Here is a 24,047-nt window from a genome sequence, read left to right as displayed (position 1 = left end):
CAACAGTCCACTGTTCGATTTTGATCTCACTTTGCTACATTTATACTAACCAATATTTTAATAATTTCTGGCAATGAAAAGAGGTTTCCATTATTGACACAGAAGAAGGAGAAGTGCTTTTTAATTCTTCCTCTTTCTATACATACACACAAATTTTTTTACGGTTTATGTATGCGTCTGATATTTACACAGCTTCTGAAATCCGATGGATTTTGGGAAGATTAGCTGTTTAATTTGCCTAGTTTCAGTGCTGCTGGTAGTCCTCCGCATCCCATCTGCAGTGACCGCCGGTGACATTGTTCATCACGACGATTTAGCCCCCAAAAAGCCCGGCTGTGAGAACGATTTTGTGCTGGTACTTCATCTTCTGCTGCTTTTCTATTCTACCCAATTTCTTTTTACTGATTCCTTAAAACGGGTCTTCTTTATTTTATCCAAATTTGTCATCTTTTTCATTTGAAGTAGAATTTGTTTTTGAAGTCTGTTTCTGTATATGGATACTAGTTATTGTAATGATTGAGATGATAATTTAGCTGTTCATGATTGATATCAATTCTGCTTTCTTGTTTTGATTTGTGGTTAGTTTTAAGTTGATTGAATTTGAGTAGGTTTCTCATTCCTGATTTTTCTTTTTGGGGTTCAGCCGTCCAATAGTTTAAATTGTGTAAGGTTCTGAAATTTGTATTGGATTGGATACCCTAAAAATGTTCAGAAGGTGTAGACTGTAGAGAAATTTGGGGTACTTTTGAGGGTGTAGAAGCTGAACCTTTTGGAACTTGGTTCATCTTAGTCCAATTGCAGAGGGGGGGACAAAGAAGGGAATTGAATTTGATTAAGTTATGACTTTGGGACTTTCTTTATAAGTGAGATTGAGCTATGGCTTCTGATTCCTGTTCCTCCTGGGCTGAAGTTATAATTTAGTACTTATACTGCATAACCTGTGATCTTTCTATAAAATAATCCCACTGAATGACTGAAGTCAGGTTTGTGTTCTGGTTGTAGTTCTGTTGGCACAAAAATGTTGGTGTGCCATATTTCTGATACATATTTCATATGCACACGCATATGGTTCATGCATTTTCTTACTAATTTTGCTTTGAGCATTTATTTATCAAACTGTGGATGTTCTCTTAACTTAGGTGAAAATTCAAACATGGGTTGATGGGGTAGAAGATGCTGAGTTTGTTGGTGTTGGTGCTAGATTTGGCACTACAATTGTGTCGAAGGAAAAAAATGCACATCAAACTCTTCTAACTCGGTCAAACCCTCGAGACTGTTGCAGTACTCCAAAGAACAAGGTTCTCATTTCTGAGTTCACATGTGATAGCAGTATTTATTCTGCATTATTGAGCTCACTACTTTTAGGTCTAATGGTGAATTGGTCCTGGTTTTTGTTAGCTTGCTGGAGATGTCATCATGGTAGATCGAGGAAACTGCAAATTCACTGCAAAAGCTAATTATGCAGAAGCTGCTGGGGCTTCAGCAGTCCTTATAATAAACAACCAAAAAGGTTTTCTGCATTTATCTTCTATTTTCTGCTTTGTGCTTGTTGAAATTGAGGGATTGAAAGGTCTGGCAGGTGGAGAATAAGAAACAAAATATGTGAGAAACCACCCGCCAGTTAGGCGGAAGCAAAATATGTGAGAAACCAAAGAAAACGAGAGTAGAAAGAATATATTATAATGAAAGATTACAATAGATTGACTCTTTGTGTTTGGGACCAAAAAAGTCTTCATCAAGAGTGGTAGAGGTGAAAGGGAGCAAAGAATAGCGAAGGATTCAGTAGAGCCCATAGTAATGAAGATAAACCCAAAGCAACGTGATGAAGATAACACACCGAATGGCATCGATGAGAATAAGAGTAAAGTAGAACACCAGGAAAACAAAGTAAAATAAGTAAAGTAGAACACCGATTGATTGTAGATAGTCACACTCCCGTGGTGGTAGATCTTGAAGCAAACCATCATAGACACGTCGGAATCTAAGAGACAGTTGCGGGTTTCTGTTTACAACGAAAAATAGGTGTTGCCGGAAAAATTGGAAGAAAAATAGCCTAGGAAAGTAGGCTCTTATACCATGGTAAAATTGAGGGATTGAAAGGCCTGGCGGGTGGAGAATAACCACCACCCGCCAGTTAGGCGGAAGCAAAATATGTGAGAAACCAAAGAAAACGGGAATAGAAAGAATATATTATAATGAAAGATTACAATAGATTGTCTCTTTGTGTACTCTATTTATAGGAACATGGGGACTAAATCAACCCTAATAGGAATAGGAAACTAAGCCCACTCCTACTAGGAGTTTCCTAATATTCAACAAAGGTTTCCTAATATTCAACAGTGCTTGATTTGCACTTTTTTCTGACAATTACAGTAGAACGAATTCTCAACTAGGAAGGAGGACAAGAAACAAATCTTTCTTCTTTTTCTGTGGTTTAAGTGTCTTGATGGTTTTCTTTGACTGTTTTTGGTGGTTCAGGATATGCTAATAAAATTTTGCTTTTCCCTTGGTGTTTCTGAGTTTCTTTTTCCCCTGATGAAACTAGGAAGGAGGATAGGAAACAAAAATTTCTTCTTCTCTGTGGTGTAGTGCCTAGATGCCCTTTGAAAATATTTGTGGTTCATGATCTGCTAATAATGTTGCACTTCTGCTAGTGTTCTGAGGTTCATTTTCTCCTGCAGAACTTTACAAGATGGTTTGCGATCCTGATGAAACTGACCTAGATATAAAGATACCTGCTGTCATGCTTCCCCAAGATGCTGGTGCAACTTTGGAGAAAATGCTATCCAGTAATTCATCAGGTAAGCATTTTTCTCTTGGATACAATGCCTAAAGGAAATTGTTAGATCTATCACCTTCTTAGTTTCTATTGGAAGGTACGAGTCTTAAGAGAATGATGTCGTAGATAATAAAGATTGATTTTCTCCATATGTAACACTAGGTATTCATCATCATTCATGCTTATTTATCTATATTATGGATAGCTATATCAACATGCAACTCCCAGAATTTACACAATTACATTCAGTTTTCTGTCGGTGACAATTTGCTTTGTGCCTTTGTCACATAGCAGTGATCTGCAGTGTATGGGGATTAGCAGCTAACTATCCCTTGAAATATGCTTTTAAGTAATTTAAATAGAGACCAATATGTTTTCTTTCAAGTTCTTATCTGCTTGGAATAACAAATTAGTAATAAAAGTTCCAATGCAGAACATATCTGGTTATTCACTTGCAGCTTGTATGAATCTTGGGCTTTGTAGATATCTAGGTAGCCATTTGGCAGAAAATAACCAAAATGCATTGTTGAGAATGCAGGAAGATTTTGAATGTAAGCTTATTGTGCATGACAGAAGCATGTTTGATTGTTTGCTTCATGTTATATAAGTTAACTCAAAGACCATTATACCTTCAATTTAAGTTTTTGATAGAAGATTCCTTCTCTGACAACTTAAAAAATTCTAAACCATTCAAGTGGTTTCATCTATCAGCATGTACTAGAAGGCCTCATAAGAACTCTATTCATGAACTCTCTCTTAGGATGTTTCTCTTGATTCTTTCATTGAGTACTGATTTTCTGAATCTTTTTATGTTTTTTAAAGTTACTGTGCAGCTTTACTCTCCAAAGCGGCCAGTAGTTGACATAGCAGAAGTATTTTTATGGCTGATGGCTGTTGGTACAGTGTTATGTGCATCGTATTGGTCTGCTTGGAGTGCTAGAGAAGCAGCTATAGAACATGACAAGTTGTTAAAGGTTATTCTTCTATTTCTCAATTTGAGAAGTAAATCTCTTGGCATTTCTCATATTTAAGTTGACAATTTGTTTTCTCTTGTAGGATGCTTCAGATGAAATTCCAGAGACAGGACCTGTTCATACTAGCAGTGTGGTGGATATAAACATGACTTCAGCAGTCTTATTTGTTGCCATTGCATCCTGCTTCTTGATCTTGTTGTACAAACTTATGAGGTTCTCATGGTTCTTTGAACTCTTGGTGGTAGTCTTTTGCATTGGTGGTGCAGAGGTGTGTGTTATCTCTTATAACAAGTTACAAGTACTATTAACAAAAATATGCTTGCACACACAATTTCCTTTTACATATTATTGCGTTTATTTACATACTAGCCGGGTTTTCTATCTAAAGAAGCATTCTTACATTTATATTTCTTTTTTTGCTAGATTTATTTATCTTTATAAGTATGCAATTTAGCCTATATTTTTAACTACTCGGTCATATTCTGATTTCTCCACAGGGCTTGCAAACTTGTTTAGTGGCCTTGCTATCACGGTATGCCATTTTGTAGTATGTATTTTGTTTCATGATGCTCTATGGAGTGCATACTTCTGCAGATTAAATTTTAATGATAATCTATTGGTGAAGTGTGTGCTAATGCAACAAAACTTGACAAATGTGTCCATGGTGTTTTATAAGTTGAAAACTGGGCTGCAAAGTGCATGTCAAGAAGTTAGGAAGCTGCTTTGTTGTTCATAAATTCAGATTGTGGTTATATTTTTGGCATTGATTCTCACGAGAATTTGAAATATGCAGACAAACATGCATTTCCTAATTTTTATTAATTACTATATAAATTTTAGGGATAATAAGTGAATCAAAAGATAGAAGTAGAAGAAGAAAGTTGAGATATTGACTTACTTCTTTCTTCAACTAGTGCTTGAGGAGCAAGAAATTTAGGGCCCGTTTACTAACAAGATAATTTCTCCAGTTTTCTGAAAAACTGAAGAATTGGAGAACAGGAAACATGTTTACTAGCATAGTTTTCCATTTTGAAAACTGAAAACATTTTCCAGATTTCTAGAGAACTAAGTGCTTTGTATATTATCTTATTTTACTCATTGGAAAGTCCGGTCATTGGGTTAGTTGAAGAGTCAAATCTCGTAATTAATACATTTTCTAAAGTAATGAGCTCATAGCCTATACGTATGCAGACTATTGTAATCTTTCCAAATTACTTCCTCTCATATTAGTCTACTTAACAAATACAAATGTCCACTGTACCCTATTATCTTTCTAACTCAATATTCCTTAATAAGTTCAAACACTATACACTGTTCTTCATGTGGATTTTAGAAATGCGTGAGACCATATATTTTTAATATGACATTAGGAAGACAAAAAATAGGGAAAACAAATAAAAAGTGAATAGAGAAGATAAAAGAATTTATTTTGTCACACCCTTATCATATTGTTTGGAGGTGTGAAGAATAGAGTTTCACGTAATGATCTTTTTTTATTTTATTTTATTTTTTTATTGCATTAGAGCTAGAAAACATCGTGATATATAAATGTTTCAGGTGGTTCAAGCGTATGGGAGACTCATTCATTAAAGTACCTATTCTTGGAGCAGTATCATACCTTACTTTGGCTGTGTCTCCATTCTGCATAGCTATTGCAGTTTTATGGGCAGTCTACAGAACATCATCATTTGCATGGATAGGTCAAGATGTACTTGTAAGTGAAACTTCCTTTTTGTTATTCTTTTAGTCAGTGTTGCAAAAATCCCGCCTAGGTGCCGATTAATACCCGCCTAGGCGCTAGGCGCTAGTCGACCGCCTAACGTATCACATTAAATGGTGGTCTAGGCGGCTGGACCGCCTAACGTATCACATTAAATGGTGGTCTAGGCGGCTGGACGCCTAGGCGACCGCCTAGGCCGCCTAACGTATCACATTAAATGGTGGTCTAGGCGGCTGGACGCCTAGGCGACCGCCTAGGCCGCCTAACGTATCACATTAAATGGTGGTCTAGGCGGCTGGACGCCTAGGCGACCGCCTAGGCCGCCTGAGCTTCGCCTAGACCTCTTAGGCCGCCTAGTTGGCCGATTAACTATTGTTCTTTTTTTTTTTTTTTTTTTTTAAAAAGGGTTATTTCACTCAAAACAACATCGTTTTGAGCGAAATAACCCTAAATTGTACAAACTCTAGATATTTTTTAGGTTAATATTTAATATTTTAGTATTAACTATTAAAGTATTATATAATTTATAATTATTAGTCTTTAAAAAATTAAAAATACTTAAACAAATTTTTTAAAAATAAAAAATAAAATACAAAAATACATGGGCGCCTAGGCGCCGATTATCCCCGCTTAGGCATCCTAGGCGCTAGGCGCTCCCCAAGCGTCCGAGGAGCGCCTAGCGATTTTTTCAACCATGCTTTTAGTAATTTAAGTAGTATTTCAAATGCTTATTCATTTATAGGGCAATACAGAGTAATTCTTATGCAACCATCAAAATTCTGAAAATAAATTTTTTTTGGAACATCCCGTTCCAAATTGAAATTAAATCTTGTACTCAATGACTCACTACTCACTCCATGAATGATTCAAGGTATGCCACAGATTTCACAGCTGACAATGCAATACTTGTAAACTGCAAGTTTATATCAATTAAAACCTTATTTGGTTGTAATCACTAATCAACTTTTAGTTATGTAACAATTCCACCCCACCACCCCCCGCCCTCCACTCACCCATCCATGGCACCCAAACACACACATTTCACCTCCCTTTTCAAAGGTTGATGGAGGCCACATCTCTGACGCCAAACTGTTTATACCTGTTACAAGATATACATTGGTGAAGTAACTGTCAATAAATATGTGGCCTGAAGTGCTATGTAATCAAGACTTCAAAGAATTATTGTCTGCTCAGTTTACCAAGGTGTCTAAAGATGTAGGGCACATTCACTTTCTTACAGCTGGAATATAGTTTATGGCTAAAAACTTAACAGAGATGCCTGACATTTAGTCCATATTGGTTTGCTATGGCATAAATGGAACCGAGGTGAATGTGGGTTTAGTCCTCACTTCCATTTGAAAAAACTTCTAACATTTTTTTTACCGTTGTACACCAAATATGTAAGAAGCTGCATTTTTGGTCTTGATAATAATTGAGTGTGAAACCTTGTTTTAGTTTTGTTGCTGATCTTCTAACCATGTTCTCTGATCTTTCTTATCAGGGCATTGCACTTATTATCACTGTTCTTCAGATTGTACGGATACCTAATCTTAAGGTAATACTTCAACCTTCCAGGAACTATACATTAATTAAGTTTAAGGGATATAAACATCCATGATTTTTCTAATGGTTATGTCATGCAGTTGCCATTATTTTAAAAGATTTAAAAAAAAAAAATATATATATATATATATATATATATATATATATATATGATTAACTGGTTGAAACTTTGAATGTCACATAGTCATGATTGTCTAGTGCTCAGTTAAACTATATGGATTCCAAACACACAATTGTCCAAGGATGTGTGTCAGAGAGAGAGAGAGAGAGAGAGAGGAAAACACATTAAAAATGGGCATTTTGCCGTGAACACTAGAGAATTTAAAATTCACAAAAGAAATATAGCGGTAAAAGAGGTATGTGAGACCATTGTGGTCCCAGTTACAGTATAAAAAAATCATTCTGCAAACCATTTTGTGATGTCTTTTTCCATGTGGAACACTATTGAAAAATGAACTTATACGTCCCACTATATTTTCTGGTCTTTCAATCAGGTGGGAACAGTGCTACTGGGTTGCGCCTTCTTGTACGACATATTTTGGGTGTTTGCTTCTAAGAAGCTGTTCCATGAAAGTGTGATGATTGTGGTGGGTAATAACCTAATTTTTTAGACCAACTTGCTTTCAAATGAATGGGTTACGTAGACTTTCTTCTTATAGGTAGCTCGTGGTGATAGAAGCGGTGAGGATGGTATTCCTATGTTACTGAAGATTCCACGCCTATTTGATCCCTGGGGTGGTTATAGCATCATAGGCTTTGGCGACATCCTTCTACCAGGGCTGCTGGTTTCATTTTCACTGAGGTTCGGTACTGCTGGATTTCAGTTGTTATTTTGTCATCTGGTGTCTTGTCCAAGAACATAGTGTTCTCGATGTTGATTAATTAGTGTGGCACTGTTTTTTGTCCCTTGCAGGTATGATTGGCTTGCAAAGAAGAATCTCCGAGCTGGTTACTTTCTGTGGGCAATGCTCGCTTATGGATTAGGTACCTAATCTGATTACGCACAGCACTCGATTTATAGCCACATTATTCAAACGTATAATCATAAAGATAAGACTTGAACTTGTCCCATCTGAACTTGCAGGCCTTCTCGTTACATATGTAGCGTTGAACCTGATGGATGGCCATGGCCAACCCGCACTTCTTTACATTGTTCCATTTACCCTCGGTAAGTAAAACTTAAAAGAGGCTCCTCTCCTCCGTGTGAAATGCCAAAGCGTTGGTTTGTGAATTAACTTACATTACAACGTACACCACGATGCAGGGACGTTTCTGGCATTGGGTAGAAAGCGAGGAGACCTTAAAATTCTGTGGACGAGGGGAGAACCGGAAAGGGTGTGCCCACACATACGCCTCGAATCAACCCAAGAATCGGATGAAGAAAAATGAAGTGTATAGCTCTGAATAATTAGCTGCTAATATGCATATGTTATTGCCACAAGAAATGTTCTGGTAAACAGAAACCAGCTGTTTATTGTCTGGCTAAATCTGCAAATGATATGAACACTTATACTTAAGCTAATGGACAATTTTTTAATTCTTTTTTGCTTACTCTATCAGTCTATCTATCTGCCCATGAATCATTGCAGTGGGGCTTCAACTTGCTTTTCTTTCCAGTTTTTCCTTTGTGTTCAGGCTGTAAACTAAAGGACTAAAGGGACAAATCTCTAGAGAGAGAGAGAGCTGGCTTTCATTTATTTATATTATCCCATTCCTGTCATGATGAGGATACATTACAATGATTAGCTCAATGACATTTAGCATGTTTTGTTTAATTAAATTTGAAGTCAATGATGAATTGATCATGTATGATTTAAGTTTATTTAAATAAGATTTTATGAGCCAAAGACCCTGTGGTTTAGTAACACCTGATTGTACCTTACATGAGAAGGGTGGGTTCGAGACTCAGTGGAAACGATAAAAAAAAATAAAATTATGTTGGAGTATTGTGTAATAGATCAAGAATTGTTAATGTGGAGTTTGATAGTGTTTTGATTTCAAATTAATCAAAATTTAATGTGTTTATCAAATATCAGATCAGAAAGAGTTTAAAATCACTCACAATTTTGAAATATTATGAAAGATTTTATTTTTAAAATATCCTTATATGAGGAGTTATTTCACCGCTTGTTGCTTCATTTACGGAATTTAAATTCAAAATTTTACTTAAGAACCAAACTTACACTTAAAAGGTAAAGTTTCTCATCATCCGACTCCATATTCTGACTCGATTAAAAAAAAAAACAAACAAATTATCGCCACTCAAACTATAAGCAAGTATTTTGGCATATGACATTTAGTATATCAGTCATTTTGAGACCAGTCCAGATATACTTCTAATTTTACAGTGACATGAGATGTCCGTTTATTAATTGTCTAAGTAATTTAAATATAAAGTATTTTTAAATTTAAATTATGTAGCCAATGATAATATTCTCAATAAAATGCCCCTTTCTCTCTCCTCCTTATCCTCCATATAAACTAATTTACTTTCAATAAATAAAGACAATATTTTTCCTTACTCATTTGTTTTTGTTCATTAATTAAACTAACTTACGGGAGTAACATTTCATTTCGCTTTCAGTCCCCAACCCCCAATCCATTTAGGTGGAGGCCACCTATCAAAGTCTCTATATTCAATTCATTTTTCTTTTTCTTTTTTTCTTTTTAATTTTTGAATAAATGATCATTCCAGAATATTGTATAATCAACATTAATAATTGAAAGGGGTTGGTTTAGGCGGCTGTTTCTGACCCATCAATTTACAAAAAACTAATGTAAAAAAAGTTTGTGGTGCCAAATCATAATTAAGTACAAATGAAAGGACGATAATGTTTGGACGGCTATTATGAGGTGTACATAAATTAAATTAAACAAAACAAGTACATCATCTTCATTTTTTTCCTTAAAAGATAAAATCATGATGCCACTCTTAGAATTTGAAAGAGCAGAAATCAATGCATGTTTGGAATTTTTAATTTGACTTATTTTAAGTTTTCAAAAAAAAACTTATTTTAATTTAATTTTTTTCCTTTTTTGTCGTTAGTTTAAGAAGTCTATTTCATTTACAGCACGTTAGTTTAAGAAGTCTATTTCAAACTATACTATTTAACTAAAGCCAACCATTTTATTAATTGGAACTTCAAAATTTTTAAGGATTAGTGTTATTTAAAAATAAAATTGTCGGTTCCAATTTAGAATTTAAAAAGAAAAAATTGAATACTTCGTTACTAAAAGTTTATGATTCACATTGTTTATTTTAAAAAAAAAAACTCATTTGAAACTAAAGGCTAAAACAAAAAAAAAAAACAAAAAAAAAAGAGATTCGAACTTATGACATAGCTGGTTTTATAATATAGTACTCACTCGTTGTCTCATTTTACTTGTCTTACTTTTCTTTTTAGTTTGTTTCAAAATGTTGTCCTATTTTCAAAATTGAACATCACCATCATTCTACTTTTTTCTATTTACCCTTATGAGTTTTGCTTTCTTTATTGCTTTTATTTTCAAAAGTGAGAAAAATGAGGGACATAATTGAAAAACACATAGCATTTATTTTAATTCTTTTAAAAACATACAAAAAGTAACTGTGACAATCAATTCGGAACGGAGGAGGGAGTAATAATTTATAAGAGTTTTGTGGTCTAGCAATATTAACCTATAATTTTAAGTTAGAAGGTGAACCTAAATTCTTCAATGTCAAAAGTAATAATAATAATAATTATTATATAATGACCAAAACACCCCTCCTATCAAGGTGCATGGTTGTGTCTGTTTGGCTTTTGATCTCTCTATTAATCATATTTTTGAGGTAAACACATAAAAATTTGTGTAAGTAATGGCAGACGAGCTGAAATAATGATATTCTTGAGACAAGAATTATGAGACAAAACGGGTGATTTAATTTCTACTTTAAAAAATGGATCACAAGATATGGAAAATGATATATTAAAAGGGAGGGACAAAAACTTGGTGGGTTTTGTTTTGTTTTGTTTGTGGGGTTAGGAATGTAAAATGCATGTGAGTAGGGGCAATGCCCAATTGAGCATCCCATTCTTATGAGTTGTATACCCATCATTGAGCTCTCCACTTTTTCTCATGACTCCAAAAGAAGTTGGTATCACAACCTTCATCATTAATATTACAAAAATCATTTATGTCGGAAACCCAACCAATTCAACTAGACAGTTGATTTAGTAATTACAATATTTAAAGTGTGACTCTATGTAAGAACTGTGTATTAGTGTTATTAGTTTGAGCCGCTCAATTAAAGACAACCCAAACTAGTTTTGTCTGTCACTTTGTGGGAAGGGGTATAGCAGCCGTTGTTATACCGTGGACCATGGTTATGGCTGATGCTTCAGTTGTGTTGAACTGATACCGTAGTTGCGTGGAACATATGTCGTTTCATCCGTCTAGAACTGCATTTGTGCTCAATTGATACTGCAGTTGTGTTGAACTGATATTGCAGTTATGTTGAAAGGGAACTGCAGTTGCGCGGAATGGATACCGTTTTATTCGTTTGTTTTCATTAATCAAAACGACGTCGTTTTGATGCCGCAGTCCACAGTATAGTTTGTGGTATAGCAGCTGCCTGCCTGCCTTGTGAGTTGTGACCTTAGTTTGTAAAAGATTACAAAGAGATAAATTAATAAGTTATCCATAGCTGACCGACTTAAACTTGTGCGTGGTTACCAAACCAACTCAGTTAAAGTTGTCTCTTATCGCTACATATTCTTATTCTATTGAAAGAAAAAAATATATATATGTGTTGTTTCTAGGTGCGGTCATGCGGTTATATCTGAGTCATTGATCAAATCTAAATCAACGGCTTAAAACAATGAAAATTAAAAAAAAAATGTGTGTCTGAAAGTAAGAAGCATAAGCTAAAAATGGCACACCTTAAGTGATAGAAACACGCACCTTAAGTGTTAAAATGAGACACCTTAAATTTTGTTCAAAACTTTTATTTTTGAGGGTTTGAGCTAGGGGTCTGGCAGTCCCCTCAGTTCAAAAGTTTTGTTCTTGAGGGTCTGAGCTAGGGGTCTGGCAAAACCCTCAGTTCAAAAGTTTTGTTCTTGAATGCCAAGGAGACCCGTTAGTTTAAAAGGGAGAAGGGTGGCGGGCAAGGAGTGCCCTTTGAAGAAGAAACACGACGCACCTTAAGCACAAGAACTACGCACTTTAAGTACAAGACCTACACACTTCAAGCACAAATCTTACGTACCTTAAGTTTGACCAATAATCAAATTGCCACCACATTTTTTTAACGTTGATAATCCTAGACGTTGACAAGATCAATGACTCTTCTTTTACCGCACAACCGCACCTGAGAAGCCTTACCGTATGCGAATTATATATATATATATATATATCTCAATTATGATTAGCAAGTATTAAAATAAATGAAACTAAAAATGCATAGGTAGTATTTGTGTTGTCATACAAAAGTGGGCCCCATATATTGTTGAATGATGAAGTGTAATCTCAGCAGAAATCTTAGCCGTTGGGCCTTTGGCATGTGATCGCTGAGGGCAGTCGCTTTCACTTTCCCCCAACGGTCACTTAAAACCCCGCTACTTCTTTTTCAGCCATTCGATTGCGTTTATTTTTACTTGTGGCTCTGATTTATTCCTCTCAAATTAAAAACACATTTTACAACCTTTGCTGTCACATTTCCCAAAAAGATTAGGTTTAAAATATTCAAAATTTTGCACTTTATGATCATTTTTTAATCTTTAACCAGTTCATATTCAATTTGAAAACCATTTTTTTTAAGGTAAAGAAGAAACTCGAAATCATTATTTAAGATTGTGTATTAGATAAATTCATTTTTTATGTAATAGATTACAAATCACATACAAAAAATAAACGCTGTTTGTCCGTACGTGTTACTTAGTTGGTTCTTGAATAGCAGGTTGCGATTAATGACACATGATTAAGCACCGGTAGTGTCAAAGTGAGAGTTTCTCTCGCTTGTGGGGGTGAATCATTATGACTTTGTTTGGTAAAGTTTTTTTTAGTGCTTATAAATTATTTTAAACTACAAATAAGTTAGCTCTGTTTAGTAAAATTCATGGAGTTTAAAATAATACCTTATTTTGAAATGTTCTTTTTAAAATAAGCTATAAGCTTTTATCGTGTATTTTTCCTAAACATTCATCTCTTTCCCTTGCTTTGTTGTACATGTTCATCAATGTGAGAAATAAACAAAACTCATCATCCTTGTATTGTAATCATCCAAGGTATATATATATATATATATATATATATATATATATNTATATATATATATATATATATATATATATATATATTCTGATTTGTGATCACAACAACGAAAATTTAAATGAGTCAACTAGTGGGTAAATAATATTGCTACTTTATTATGAGATGTTAGGTCATAAATGTGATATATATATATATATATATATTTAGACTTTAAATTGCTATCACTATTTAATTTTGAATTTATAAATTTATAGAATTTCCTTTTATGTCTTTTTACACTTATCCTCTTATTCAACGACTTATTTTACCAAATACCTTAATTTAATTATTTAGCTTATTAGCTACTAGCTTATCAGTTATGTGTGTCAAACAGAGCCATTGTGGACACCATGCACTTATTCTCCCCCTCTAATTGGCCTATAAGTTACCATGGTTACTTATCTATAATCCTATTAGATCGGATGTGTGACTCTTGAGGCAAGAAATTCGCCTTTTGTGGGCAAGGTAACTTGCAGATTGATTAGTCAAAACAAAATTTTCTAATTTTCAAAATTTTTGTGAAACATTGAAGGTGTGTTTAATAATTGTAGAAATTTTATAATTTTTTAAAGATAAAAAGTGAAAAAATGAAAAAAAAAAAAGTACTTATCCCCCGTTTCTCTAATTGTAAAACACAGTGAGAATTAATATATATATAGAGAGAGAAAACTGAAGAAAAGAAAATTAGATGAAAATAAATCTGGAGAATTAAAATAAACATGATATGAATTTCATATCCGTTATATGTTTCTCTAATTTACGTAAAGTTTGTTAAATTATGAGCGTTCTGTGAATATAATAATTTTATTATATCAAATTGAACATTAGAAAAGTAAATATAAGGAGAGAAAATAATACAGTAATTTTTTAAAAAATAGACCTAATTCACCCTATTCTTGTTTGCATGACATTATTTGATTAAGAGAAAAACCGTATATGATTATCTGTAATATATATGCTTAGCTGCCCACATTGTTACATAGTGATTAGGGCATGTATGAGTTGGGGCAAACCAGCTAATCAAACCCCACATATTATTGTCTTAAATAACATTAAAATAATGGCGCGATGATGCCACATTGCCACCAACTCTGTAGAGGATAAGAACAACAAAAATACCATTCTGGAATCTTTCATTATCCATCTGCCCTTTCCAGAACCATCTCTTACATTAACTATTAAGCATACTTCAATGGCAAATTATAACGTGGACCATGGTCCACAATGCATTGTGGACCATGATCATAACTGATACTGCAGTTGTGTTGAACGGATACTGCAGTTATGTTGAAAAGATACTGCAGTTGTGTTGAAAAGATACTACAGTTGCACGGAACAGAGGCCGTTCATCCGTTCTACACAACTGCAGTATCCGTTCAACACAGCTGCAGTATCTTTTCAACACAACTGCAGTATCCGTTCAACACAACTGTAGTTCCAGATGAATGACACGGCCTCTGTTCCGATCCGCACAACTGCTGTTCTTTTTCAACACAACTGCAGTATCCTTTCAACACAACTACAATATCCTTTCAACACAATTGCAGTATCAACCACGACCAATGGTCCACAGTATAAGTACTACACTTCAATATGCCTCTTTTTTTTTTTTTTTTTTTCCAACTATTTGGAGTGAGCAATATGTAAATTCTGTTCATATAGTCACAAATTATAAAAAAAGATAAATTACATTAGTTAGTCTATAAATCACATAAAAGAAAAAAAATTAATTAGAAATCTTTATATAACAGGCTCGACAAAAAAAAAATGTTAGTAAGAATCAAATTCGTAATGCTTAAATATGAAAATTATATTTAACCAACTTAATAATCTTATCTGAACAATTTTTTTGAGTGGCGAGATAAACGAGCAAGCAAGCTCTTGTAAGGAGTTGAATTTTTAGACCTTTCATATAAGAGAGTCATTTTGTGTTACTGGATTACAAGGTCATTGTCAACTCGTCAAATTAATTAGCTTGATAACCACCCAATTTTAAATCTTAACTTATATATATATACTTTTAAAATATGGTAAAAATAGAGACGGGAATAAGTTTAGAGTTACTGGTGGGGAGTAACAAAAAGCAAAGTAGGTAAAATAAGTATAAGACATACTTGAAAAGTGAAGATAGACTAAAAAAACAAAGGCACCTCCACTATATAAAACCCCACAAACCCTGCAGTGCTTACCCATACTCACCACCTTTACTTTTTTTCATAGTGTTGAGAGAGAGAAAGAGAGCTCAAGAAAAAAAAAATGGCAGAGAGCAAGGAAGAGGATGTTAAGCTTGGAGCCAACAAGTTCAGGGAGACCCAACCACTGGGCACAGCAGCTCAGACAGACAAGGACTACAAGGAGCCACCCCCAGCACCCTTGTTTGAGCCTGGTGAGCTCACCTCATGGTCCTTCTACAGAGCTGGGATTGCTGAGTTTGTGGCCACCTTCTTGTTCCTCTACATCACCATCTTGACTGTTATGGGTGTCAAGAGGTCTGATGGGATCTGCAAGTCTGTGGGTATTCAGGGTATTGCTTGGGCTTTTGGTGGCATGATCTTTGCCCTTGTCTACTGCACTGCTGGTATCTCAGGTCAGATCATTCTTTCCCCTATTATGTCTAATTTTTTTTCAAGAATGTCTTGATTTTCCTAGCCCATGATAGAATTGTGTGTAAAGATCCAGTCTTTTTGGCTTATGAAACTGAATCTGATATTTTTATGTGTGTTGGGAATTACAGGAGGGCACATCAACCCAGCAGTGACCTTTGGGTTGTTCTTGGCCAGGAAACTTTCCTTGACTAGGGCTCTGTTCTACATGGTGATGCAGTGCCTTGGAGCCATCTGTGGTGCTGGGGTGGTGAAGGGATTCATGAAGACTGAATACATGCTCCACAATGGTGGTACCAACTCGGTAGCCCCAGGTTACACCAAGGGAGATGGCCTTGGTGCTGAGATTGTTGGCACCTTCATCCTTGTCTACACTGTCTTCTCTGCCACTGATGCCAAGAGAAATGCCAGAGACTCACATGTTCCTGTAAGACCCCCCTCTCTCCTTACCCTTCTTCCTCTACTGCTTTATAATAGATCATATCACTACTTTATGGTGTTCCCTAATAAATCTCGTCTTGTGTTTCTTGTCTTGTGATCTTAGCTGACAAAAGACAGGTCTGTAAGGACCTAAATTAGTTTAGGTTGTTCATAGCTTACTGGTTTAAACCAAGAAGCCTAGTAGGCTAGACCCTATTTGGTTGGGTCTACATATACAAATTTTGATGATGAAGTAACCTGTGTATGTGCTGTTTGCTTTGATTATATGATGCACAGTGATAATATCAACTTGAATATCTCATTATCTCAGTTCACAAAAGACAAATTTTACTGTGGATTTGCCTGAGCCCCAAAACATACCATTTAAACATTTAATAATAGTCATGTCAACCTTGAATAAAAAAGAAAAAGCATTTATTAATGTTGTGATATGAAGCATCTATATCTCAATAAAAGAACTGTGGACTGTGGAGTACAAGAACAATTTTATCTTTTGATTTTCTGCCTTCTGAATGGAATTTGCTTTTGGATTTTGGTCTTGCAAAAAGATGCTCTCAGGCTTTGCATGTGCTGGTGATGTTTGATTTGGTAGAGCTGCTTTTGAGGTGTTGTGTAACTTTTATTACTGTGGGACCCATATATACCAACCCCCTGGTAGTGAGACTCACATGATATGAGATGGTGGGGCCCCCTAACTTTTATGATTAGGGTGGGTAGTGCATTCAATCCCCCCACAATCCCACTAATCTCATGTATCAGTGTGTTAGCCCATAGTTTATCTCCTTGCTTAGCTGTACTTGTTTGTTTGTTTGTTCCATTGCCCCTAGCCATGGAATTCTGCACTCTAGTTGTCATATGTTTATATGCTTTTGAGTAACTAAGGGTAATAACTAGGTTAAATCTGACTCTAGCTGGCAAAAGATTACACTGAGATAAATCAGCTTAGGTGGTCCATATCTTACCGGCTCAAAAGGCCAATAAGTGTAACTTTTAGGTCTTGTGCAACATTGTCAAGCACTTTATATGTAAAATATAAATGTGTCGTCTTATTATCAGCTTAAACTTTTAGTTGAGATGATCTTTAGTGCTTATAAATCTTGATCAACACCGACGCTCTCTTAACCTACTGTCATGGAATTGAACTGCAGATTCTGGCCCCTCTTCCCATTGGATTCGCGGTTTTCTTGGTTCACTTGGCCACCATCCCCATTACCGGAACTGGCATCAACCCTGCCAGGAGTCTCGGAGCCGCCATTATCTACAACAAGGACGATGCCTGGAATGACCACGTAAGTTCTATATCCCCCTACAAATCACACATATCACATTCGTATTACTACATTTTTATCTTCAAAAGAATGAAGCTGATGAAATGCAAAAAATTTCGGGTTTGTTGCAGTGGATCTTCTGGGTTGGACCCTTCATTGGAGCTGCTCTTGCTGCAGTGTACCACCAGATCATTATCAGAGCCATTCCATTCAAGAGCAGGGCATAAGAATCTTGAAGAATCTACCATGAAGCCAATGCTTCCATTATCTTTTTCTCTTTTCATTTTTTTCTTCCCTTTTTCGTTTGAGATGTTATGTACTGTGTACTTGTATGGATTCTGATTGGTGTTGTCAGTTGTGTGTAAATTATATCAGGTTATGCTGTATCTAAAGGATTTCTTGCTCTCCCCTTCCAATCAAACTAGATTTCTTTATCTATCTAATTTTTTGTTTTACTCTTTTTTCCATTACACAAAACACAGTAGTTTTATTCACATTATTGTTTTAATACAATGTTTGGCGTGCGCTTCATCCCTTAATATTAGGGCTAGGACTAGCTTTAGGGTTAATATTAGGGCTAGGACTAGCTTTAGGGCTGAACTTTGAGGTCTTAGAGAGGGTCTTCGGCTGGTTAAAAATAAAAGTTGGAAGAAAATTGTTATTGAATTGGACTCGGAGGCAATTGTTAAGGTCTTTAGAAGAGAGAAAATGAGAAATGTGAACTTGGATCGTTTTATTAATGATCGCAAGAAACTCGTGGATGGATGGATTTGACATGGTTCGACATTCTCATTTCTGGAGGGAGAGGAATAAGTGTGCTAATAAGCTGTCCAACATCAGTCTGCAAGCTAGTGTTTGGGGGCCGTCCATTCTAAGGATTCTCCAGATCATATGCGGGATCTTTTACGAGCTAATGTTGGAGGCATGTTGACCCAAAGGATTACTTAGCGGGAACTTTCGCCCCCTCCAATGTACCTGAAAAAAAATATGGTTAACAGTCATTTTGTATTTTTTATAGCACATTACAACTAAACTAAGTTCTTTCATTGTACATTACAATTATGATGCATATATACTGTATTGTACGGAGTAATATTTAAGTACATTAAATATATTAGACTTTGTTTGTATGAATATATAGAAAAAATAGTATAAATTTACTATAGAGTAATAGAAATAGATATGACTATTGTACTTTAGTATTTATGTATATTATTAAAGTTTAGATTTATAAACATAGAACAAATATTATGAATATAGTATAATATGAATTTTATTATATATGATACACTAATTGACATTGTTAATGACTTAATATAAAATGGTTCTATTTTGAATCAAGGTCTACTATATAATGATATAATTTACACTCAACTGGTTCATAGGTCAAATCACATTAAAATTTTTAAATTTGATCCATTAATTAGATGTTATAAACTTATTATTTCACTTTTTATTTTTCAATGTGAAATATTTTAAATAGAATGTTCCTGAAAATCATTGAAAGACAATAATTGATCATAATTCATGTGCAATGACCAAATAAAACAATGGGCCATAGATAGCCCACGTTTGGTCCCTAGTAAAGAACCAAACTCACCAACGGTTGGAATTTGTCACACGTGACGTTAAAATTTTAATTTAACACTAAATATTTATATTATCAATTAAATATAATTTATTAATAGATTTCAAAAAGTTGTATGAATTATTACAATAAAAAAAGTTGTAAACATGACTATTTATTTATTTATTTATTTTTTTTCAATTTTGTATTTGATGATTCATGTTCAATGGTTTAAAGACAATGATGCCTTGCGAGATAGATTAATAGTTCGGCTAACAAAATTATTATTGGTAAACTAACCCTTGAGGAATCATGAATAGTTATTATGAATTAAACGAAGATGTAATTCTCTATGAATGACCACTATCTTATAATTAAGGCGGTTCATTATATCACCATTAAAGTGCTACTCATAATCTTTTACTATAAAAAAGTTCTATGATTAATAATGGAGAAAAAAAACAGACACTGACGCGACAAATTATTCTGTGGACTCAAGTCCACCTTAGGTTTAAAATACACAATTTATATATCGAATGTTCACAAATTATATACTGAATGTTCACAATTTACATATTGAATAAGATGTAAATTGTGATGGGTCCCACCTTACAAGGTGTACCCATGTACCCGGGTCTATGGTATAACTATTGCAGTGAATCGTGCTCAATGCAAATTTCTGGTCCCTAAAGTTATGATGGAAGTATGGTAGGAGATCGCCCAAAAAGACTTAATGATTTTTCATATTTACAATTTCCACTCTTTCCCCGTGACCATTTATTTTCAATGCCAAATTTAAATTTTATTTTGGAGTTGATATTCAGTCATTTCTAATAAAATCAATAGTATTAATTTTTTTTTCAAACTATTATAATATGATCATTATATTATTTTTCCAACGAAATAATCTCATAATAAATTTTTATTTACAAAAATAATTTTACGACTTTTAGTCAAATATAAAAAATAAAAATATTTTACAAAAAATATTTTCGAATTTCTAAACCAACCTATATATTTGTGTAATGTATAGATAAGAAGATAGAATTTATCAAATGGGCCGAATATTTAGGCCCAGCTCGAAAATATTCCTAAACCCAAGTTTAGAAAATTTTTAAGAATACATATATGTCCTTAGCCATGTCTTGGATCATTGTTTGTTTTTTTGAGTACTACTGACTCTGTTACAATGTAGTATTTGTTCATAACAATTTTCTCAACCTATCGAAGTACAAAGAGTCAATATCGCCTCCACTGAGGTGAGAATTCACCCCTTTCGTATGGGAGTGCAACCGAGTGCCATTAGACCACAAGGTCTTGGTGGATCATTGTTTGTTTGTTTGTTGTTCTTGTTGTTTGTTTGTTTGTTTGTTTTTTTTTTTTTGTTTTTTTTTTTTAAACTAGTTCTGCAAAAACAGATATTACCAACAAAAAATATTTGGCATTACATCCTATTAGCTACTGGCTTCAACTCAATTCAAGCTGTAGTACGATGTTAGCTTAACAAATTTGCTCCGGACTCTTCAGTAGAATCTGTTCATAATGGCAAATTATATCGTGGACCATGATCATAACTGATACTTCAGTTGTGTTGAACGGATACTACAGTTGTGTTGAAAAGATACTGCAGTTGTGTAGAAAGGAAACTGCAGTTGCACGGAACAGAGGCCGTTCATCCATTCCACACAACTGCAGTATCCGTTCAACACAACTGCAGTTCCAGATGAATGACACGGCCTCTGTTCCGATCCGCACAACTGCAGTTCCTTTTCAACACAACTGCAGTATCCTTTTAACACAACTACAATATCCTTTCAACACAACTGCAGTATCAACCATGACGCATGGTTCACAATGCATTGTGGACCATGGTCCACAGTATAAGTACTGGTTGATAATGGCGTTACTTAAGCCTTAAATAGGAATGACATGGGGACGGGCGGGGTACTCCACATCTTCGACCCCAGTAGAAAATTGTAATAATTCTCCATCCCTGCCTCTAGTCAATTCTTAGTTAAAGTGTCAAATTAGTACATTTTTTTAAAAAAAATTAAAAAGCTAAGTCTTAATTTTAAAAATTAACATACCTAAGTATATAATTCTTTAATGACATTAGTATATATACCTAGGGATTGCAATTCAACCCACCCCCAAAGAGAGCGGGTTCGGGAAATTTTTTCGGGAAATGGGATTGGGGATGGAGGAATTTGAAAATCCCCGTTAGGGACGGGGACGCGGAGGGCATCCCCCGCCCCGACCCCGACCCCGACCCTGATCCCCGGCTCCCAACCCCGTACCCAATTTCCCGAATAATTTTATTGTATATATATTATATTATATACCCATCTCTCTCTCTCTCTCTCTCTCTCTCTCTCTCTATATATATATATATATATATATATATATATATATATATATATAAGAGTTCAGGTGCGAGTATATCTTCTCGTGCGGTTGTGCGGTACTCACCTTAAACATTAAAACGGTGTACTTTAAGTACATAAACCACGCACCTTAAGCTAAGAACACAAACCACACATCTAAAATTTTTAAATGGTACACCTTTAGTTGAGAACACACACTGCGCACCTTAAGTACACAAATCATGCACCTTAAATACACAAGCCACACACCTTAAGAACACAAACCACGCATCTAAGGTTTTAAAATGGTGCACCTTAAGTTTCAAAAATTGTGAATATAGATTCAAAAATTGTGTTATACTGTTGAATATAGAGTTTAAAAATTGTGAATATAGATTCAAAAATTGTGTTATACTGTTGAATATAGAGTTCTATAATTGTGAATATAGAGTTATGAAATTGTGAATATAGAGTTCTGCAATTGTTAATATAGAGTTCAAAGATTATGAATATAGAGTTCACAAATTGTGAATATAGAGTTTTGCAATTGTGAATATTGAGTTCTGTAATTTTATATATTGAGATATAAATTGTGAATATACATTTCTAAAATTATAATGGATCCGTGCCCACTTTGCCAGGTGGACTCGGGGTCCATGGCATAACAACCTAGGGGTAGGGTGACAATACAAAATGAAAAAATGTTATGTTATAAGAATCACATTGAATTATGATATGGACTTAGATAACTAGTGAAATATAAAAATGCACTTTAGGACATTTATTGGGGAAAATTGCTTCTTTTTTTTTTAATACTACTAACTCTATTACAATGGAGTATCTGTTCATAACTACTTTTTCAACATATTGAAGCAAGAGTAAGTATTGCCTCGACTGAGGCTCGAACCCACCACCTCCCATATAAAAAAAAAGGTTTGATACCACTGGACCACAAGGTCCTTGGCTATGGAGTATGATTTTTCAAGTCTTTCTCATTGGTGTTTTAATTTGCTAAATGCTACGGAGTATGATTTTTCAAGTCTTTCTCATTGGTGTTTTAATTTGTTCAATAAAGTGTATGTAGACATTTTTATGAAGGCCGGATTTGAGTTAAGAAATCATATATTCATATCTTTCATTTTCTAGCTATTCTATTAAATTCTTATGTATTTAATTACTATTTAGTTAGTTAACTGCCTAACTAGCATACTAATTATTAGTAATTGTTACATTAAATATTTTAAAATTATAAAATTTTATTTGTTTCAAAATGAAAAGTTAGTAGTTGCAATATGCAAATATATTCTTATTAATAGTATTACACTATTATTAATTATTAATTTCTTTATTTTCTTGTAATAATTCTTAACTTGAATAGTTGAAAATAAATATGTGAACTTGTAAAACTATTTTAGATGGAATATATAACTTAAATTAGTCGACTTATAATTTTTAATATTTTTTATTTTTAGGGTTATGGATCGAGTTGGATTTTAAATTTTATTTTTAGACCGGACCAAGTTTGGTCTAAATTTTAATTAGACCGTAGGCCAACCCGGTCTAAAAAATAAACGGGCCAATGACTGGCCGAATTGGGCTAATCTAAGTCCGTCTGTTTGACACCTTTAATTTAAGTTCATTTTCTATTATGTAACAAAAAAAGTCAAATTAGTTTATGAAAACATTATAATGAGTGATTTATATAATTACAAATTAACTTCCTACTTAACATAAAAGAAATTAATGAGTGACTTACATTGCGGGATTGAGTTTGCGATGGATTTCTTGTACGCGGGGGTGTACAGTTAGGTGTTGAGTTTCAAAATTATATTGACCGGGTATGATAGACGAGTTCATGAGATTTAATATATAAATCGAAAAAGCCATAAAACTTGCGTTATAAAAAACAAAAAGAAATTAAAGCAGACAATTCCAGGCACCAAAGAAATAAACAGTGATAATAGTTGAGATTCCTAGGTTTGAACTAGGCTGAGGTGGTCGGGCAAATAATTGGTTTTGTCATTTTTGTGCATATCCATTCCTAGGGTGATAATGTTAGTTGGTTGGCTTCCTTCTGGACTACCCACTGCAATTTAATGCTTATAGAGTTTATATTGCAGACTTCTTGCAGTTGTATATGTTGCAAAGTATGAAATATATGGTTACTAAGCTTTGGGTTGCAAAATATGAAATGGTTACTAATGAGTTAAGGTGGAATTGACTAAAGAAGATGACATGCATGCATCTAATTTTATGTTCATGGAATATATATACTATGTCAAGATTACACAGGATTTAGTAACGCTTGACCTTATGCTTTCTTTTTTTGACAAAACCTTATGCTTTCTAATATTATATATTTTTAATAATATTGATTAATTACTTGTTAAGTGTTTGACGTTATGGTCATTGCTGTAGATATTAAATTGAAAGAATTACACAATCCAATACTAATCTAATAATTATTCTAAAATTGAAGATTGAAAAGAAAATAAAAGC

General features: G+C 34.2%; 2 protein-coding genes across 2 annotated transcripts; both read left to right on the top strand.

Moving 5' to 3' along the window:
- On the top strand, positions 1 to 8,587 carry LOC116000277 (signal peptide peptidase-like 2). Its single transcript, XM_031240341.1, has 14 exons — positions 1 to 355; positions 1,140 to 1,298; positions 1,399 to 1,510; positions 2,682 to 2,801; positions 3,602 to 3,753; positions 3,836 to 4,021; positions 4,251 to 4,285; positions 5,311 to 5,467; positions 6,975 to 7,028; positions 7,531 to 7,623; positions 7,696 to 7,838; positions 7,950 to 8,020; positions 8,121 to 8,204; positions 8,301 to 8,587. Exons 1-14 carry the CDS (start codon positions 206 to 208, stop codon positions 8,423 to 8,425), a joined length of 1,641 nt encoding a protein of 546 aa, XP_031096201.1. The 5' UTR covers positions 1 to 205; the 3' UTR covers positions 8,426 to 8,587.
- Positions 8,588 to 15,487: 6,900 nt separating this feature from the next.
- Positions 15,488 to 18,061, top strand: LOC116000296 (probable aquaporin PIP-type pTOM75). The gene is made up of 4 exons (XM_031240365.1): positions 15,488 to 15,893; positions 16,041 to 16,336; positions 17,499 to 17,639; positions 17,750 to 18,061. Exons 1-4 carry the CDS (start codon positions 15,563 to 15,565, stop codon positions 17,843 to 17,845), a joined length of 864 nt encoding a protein of 287 aa, XP_031096225.1. The 5' UTR covers positions 15,488 to 15,562; the 3' UTR covers positions 17,846 to 18,061.
- The last annotated feature ends 5,986 nt before the right edge of the window (positions 18,062 to 24,047 follow it).

The sequence above is a fragment of the Ipomoea triloba genome, chromosome 12 (assembly GCF_003576645.1).
Source record: "Ipomoea triloba cultivar NCNSP0323 chromosome 12, ASM357664v1".
NCBI classification, from domain to species: domain Eukaryota; kingdom Viridiplantae; phylum Streptophyta; class Magnoliopsida; order Solanales; family Convolvulaceae; genus Ipomoea; species Ipomoea triloba.
Note: the sequence above shows the minus strand (reverse complement) of the source record. Positions and strands in the feature narration are given on the sequence as shown.

Bases quoted from the DNA above. Each gene is read 5' to 3' on its own strand.
- LOC116000277 (XM_031240341.1), top strand. From the start codon at position 206: ATGGATTTTGGGAAGATTAGCTGTTTAATTTGCCTAGTTTCAGTGCTG. The intron at 356-1,139 runs GTACTTCATCTT...CTCTTAACTTAG, and splicing joins GTGAGAACGATTTTGTGCTG to GTGAAAATTCAAACATGGGT. The intron at 4,022-4,250 runs GTGTGTGTTATC...ATTTCTCCACAG, and splicing joins TTTGCATTGGTGGTGCAGAG to GGCTTGCAAACTTGTTTAGT.
- LOC116000296 (XM_031240365.1), top strand. From the start codon at position 15,563: ATGGCAGAGAGCAAGGAAGAGGATGTTAAGCTTGGAGCCAACAAGTTC. The intron at 16,337-17,498 runs GTAAGACCCCCC...ATTGAACTGCAG, and splicing joins CCAGAGACTCACATGTTCCT to ATTCTGGCCCCTCTTCCCAT. The intron at 17,640-17,749 runs GTAAGTTCTATA...GGTTTGTTGCAG, and splicing joins ACGATGCCTGGAATGACCAC to TGGATCTTCTGGGTTGGACC.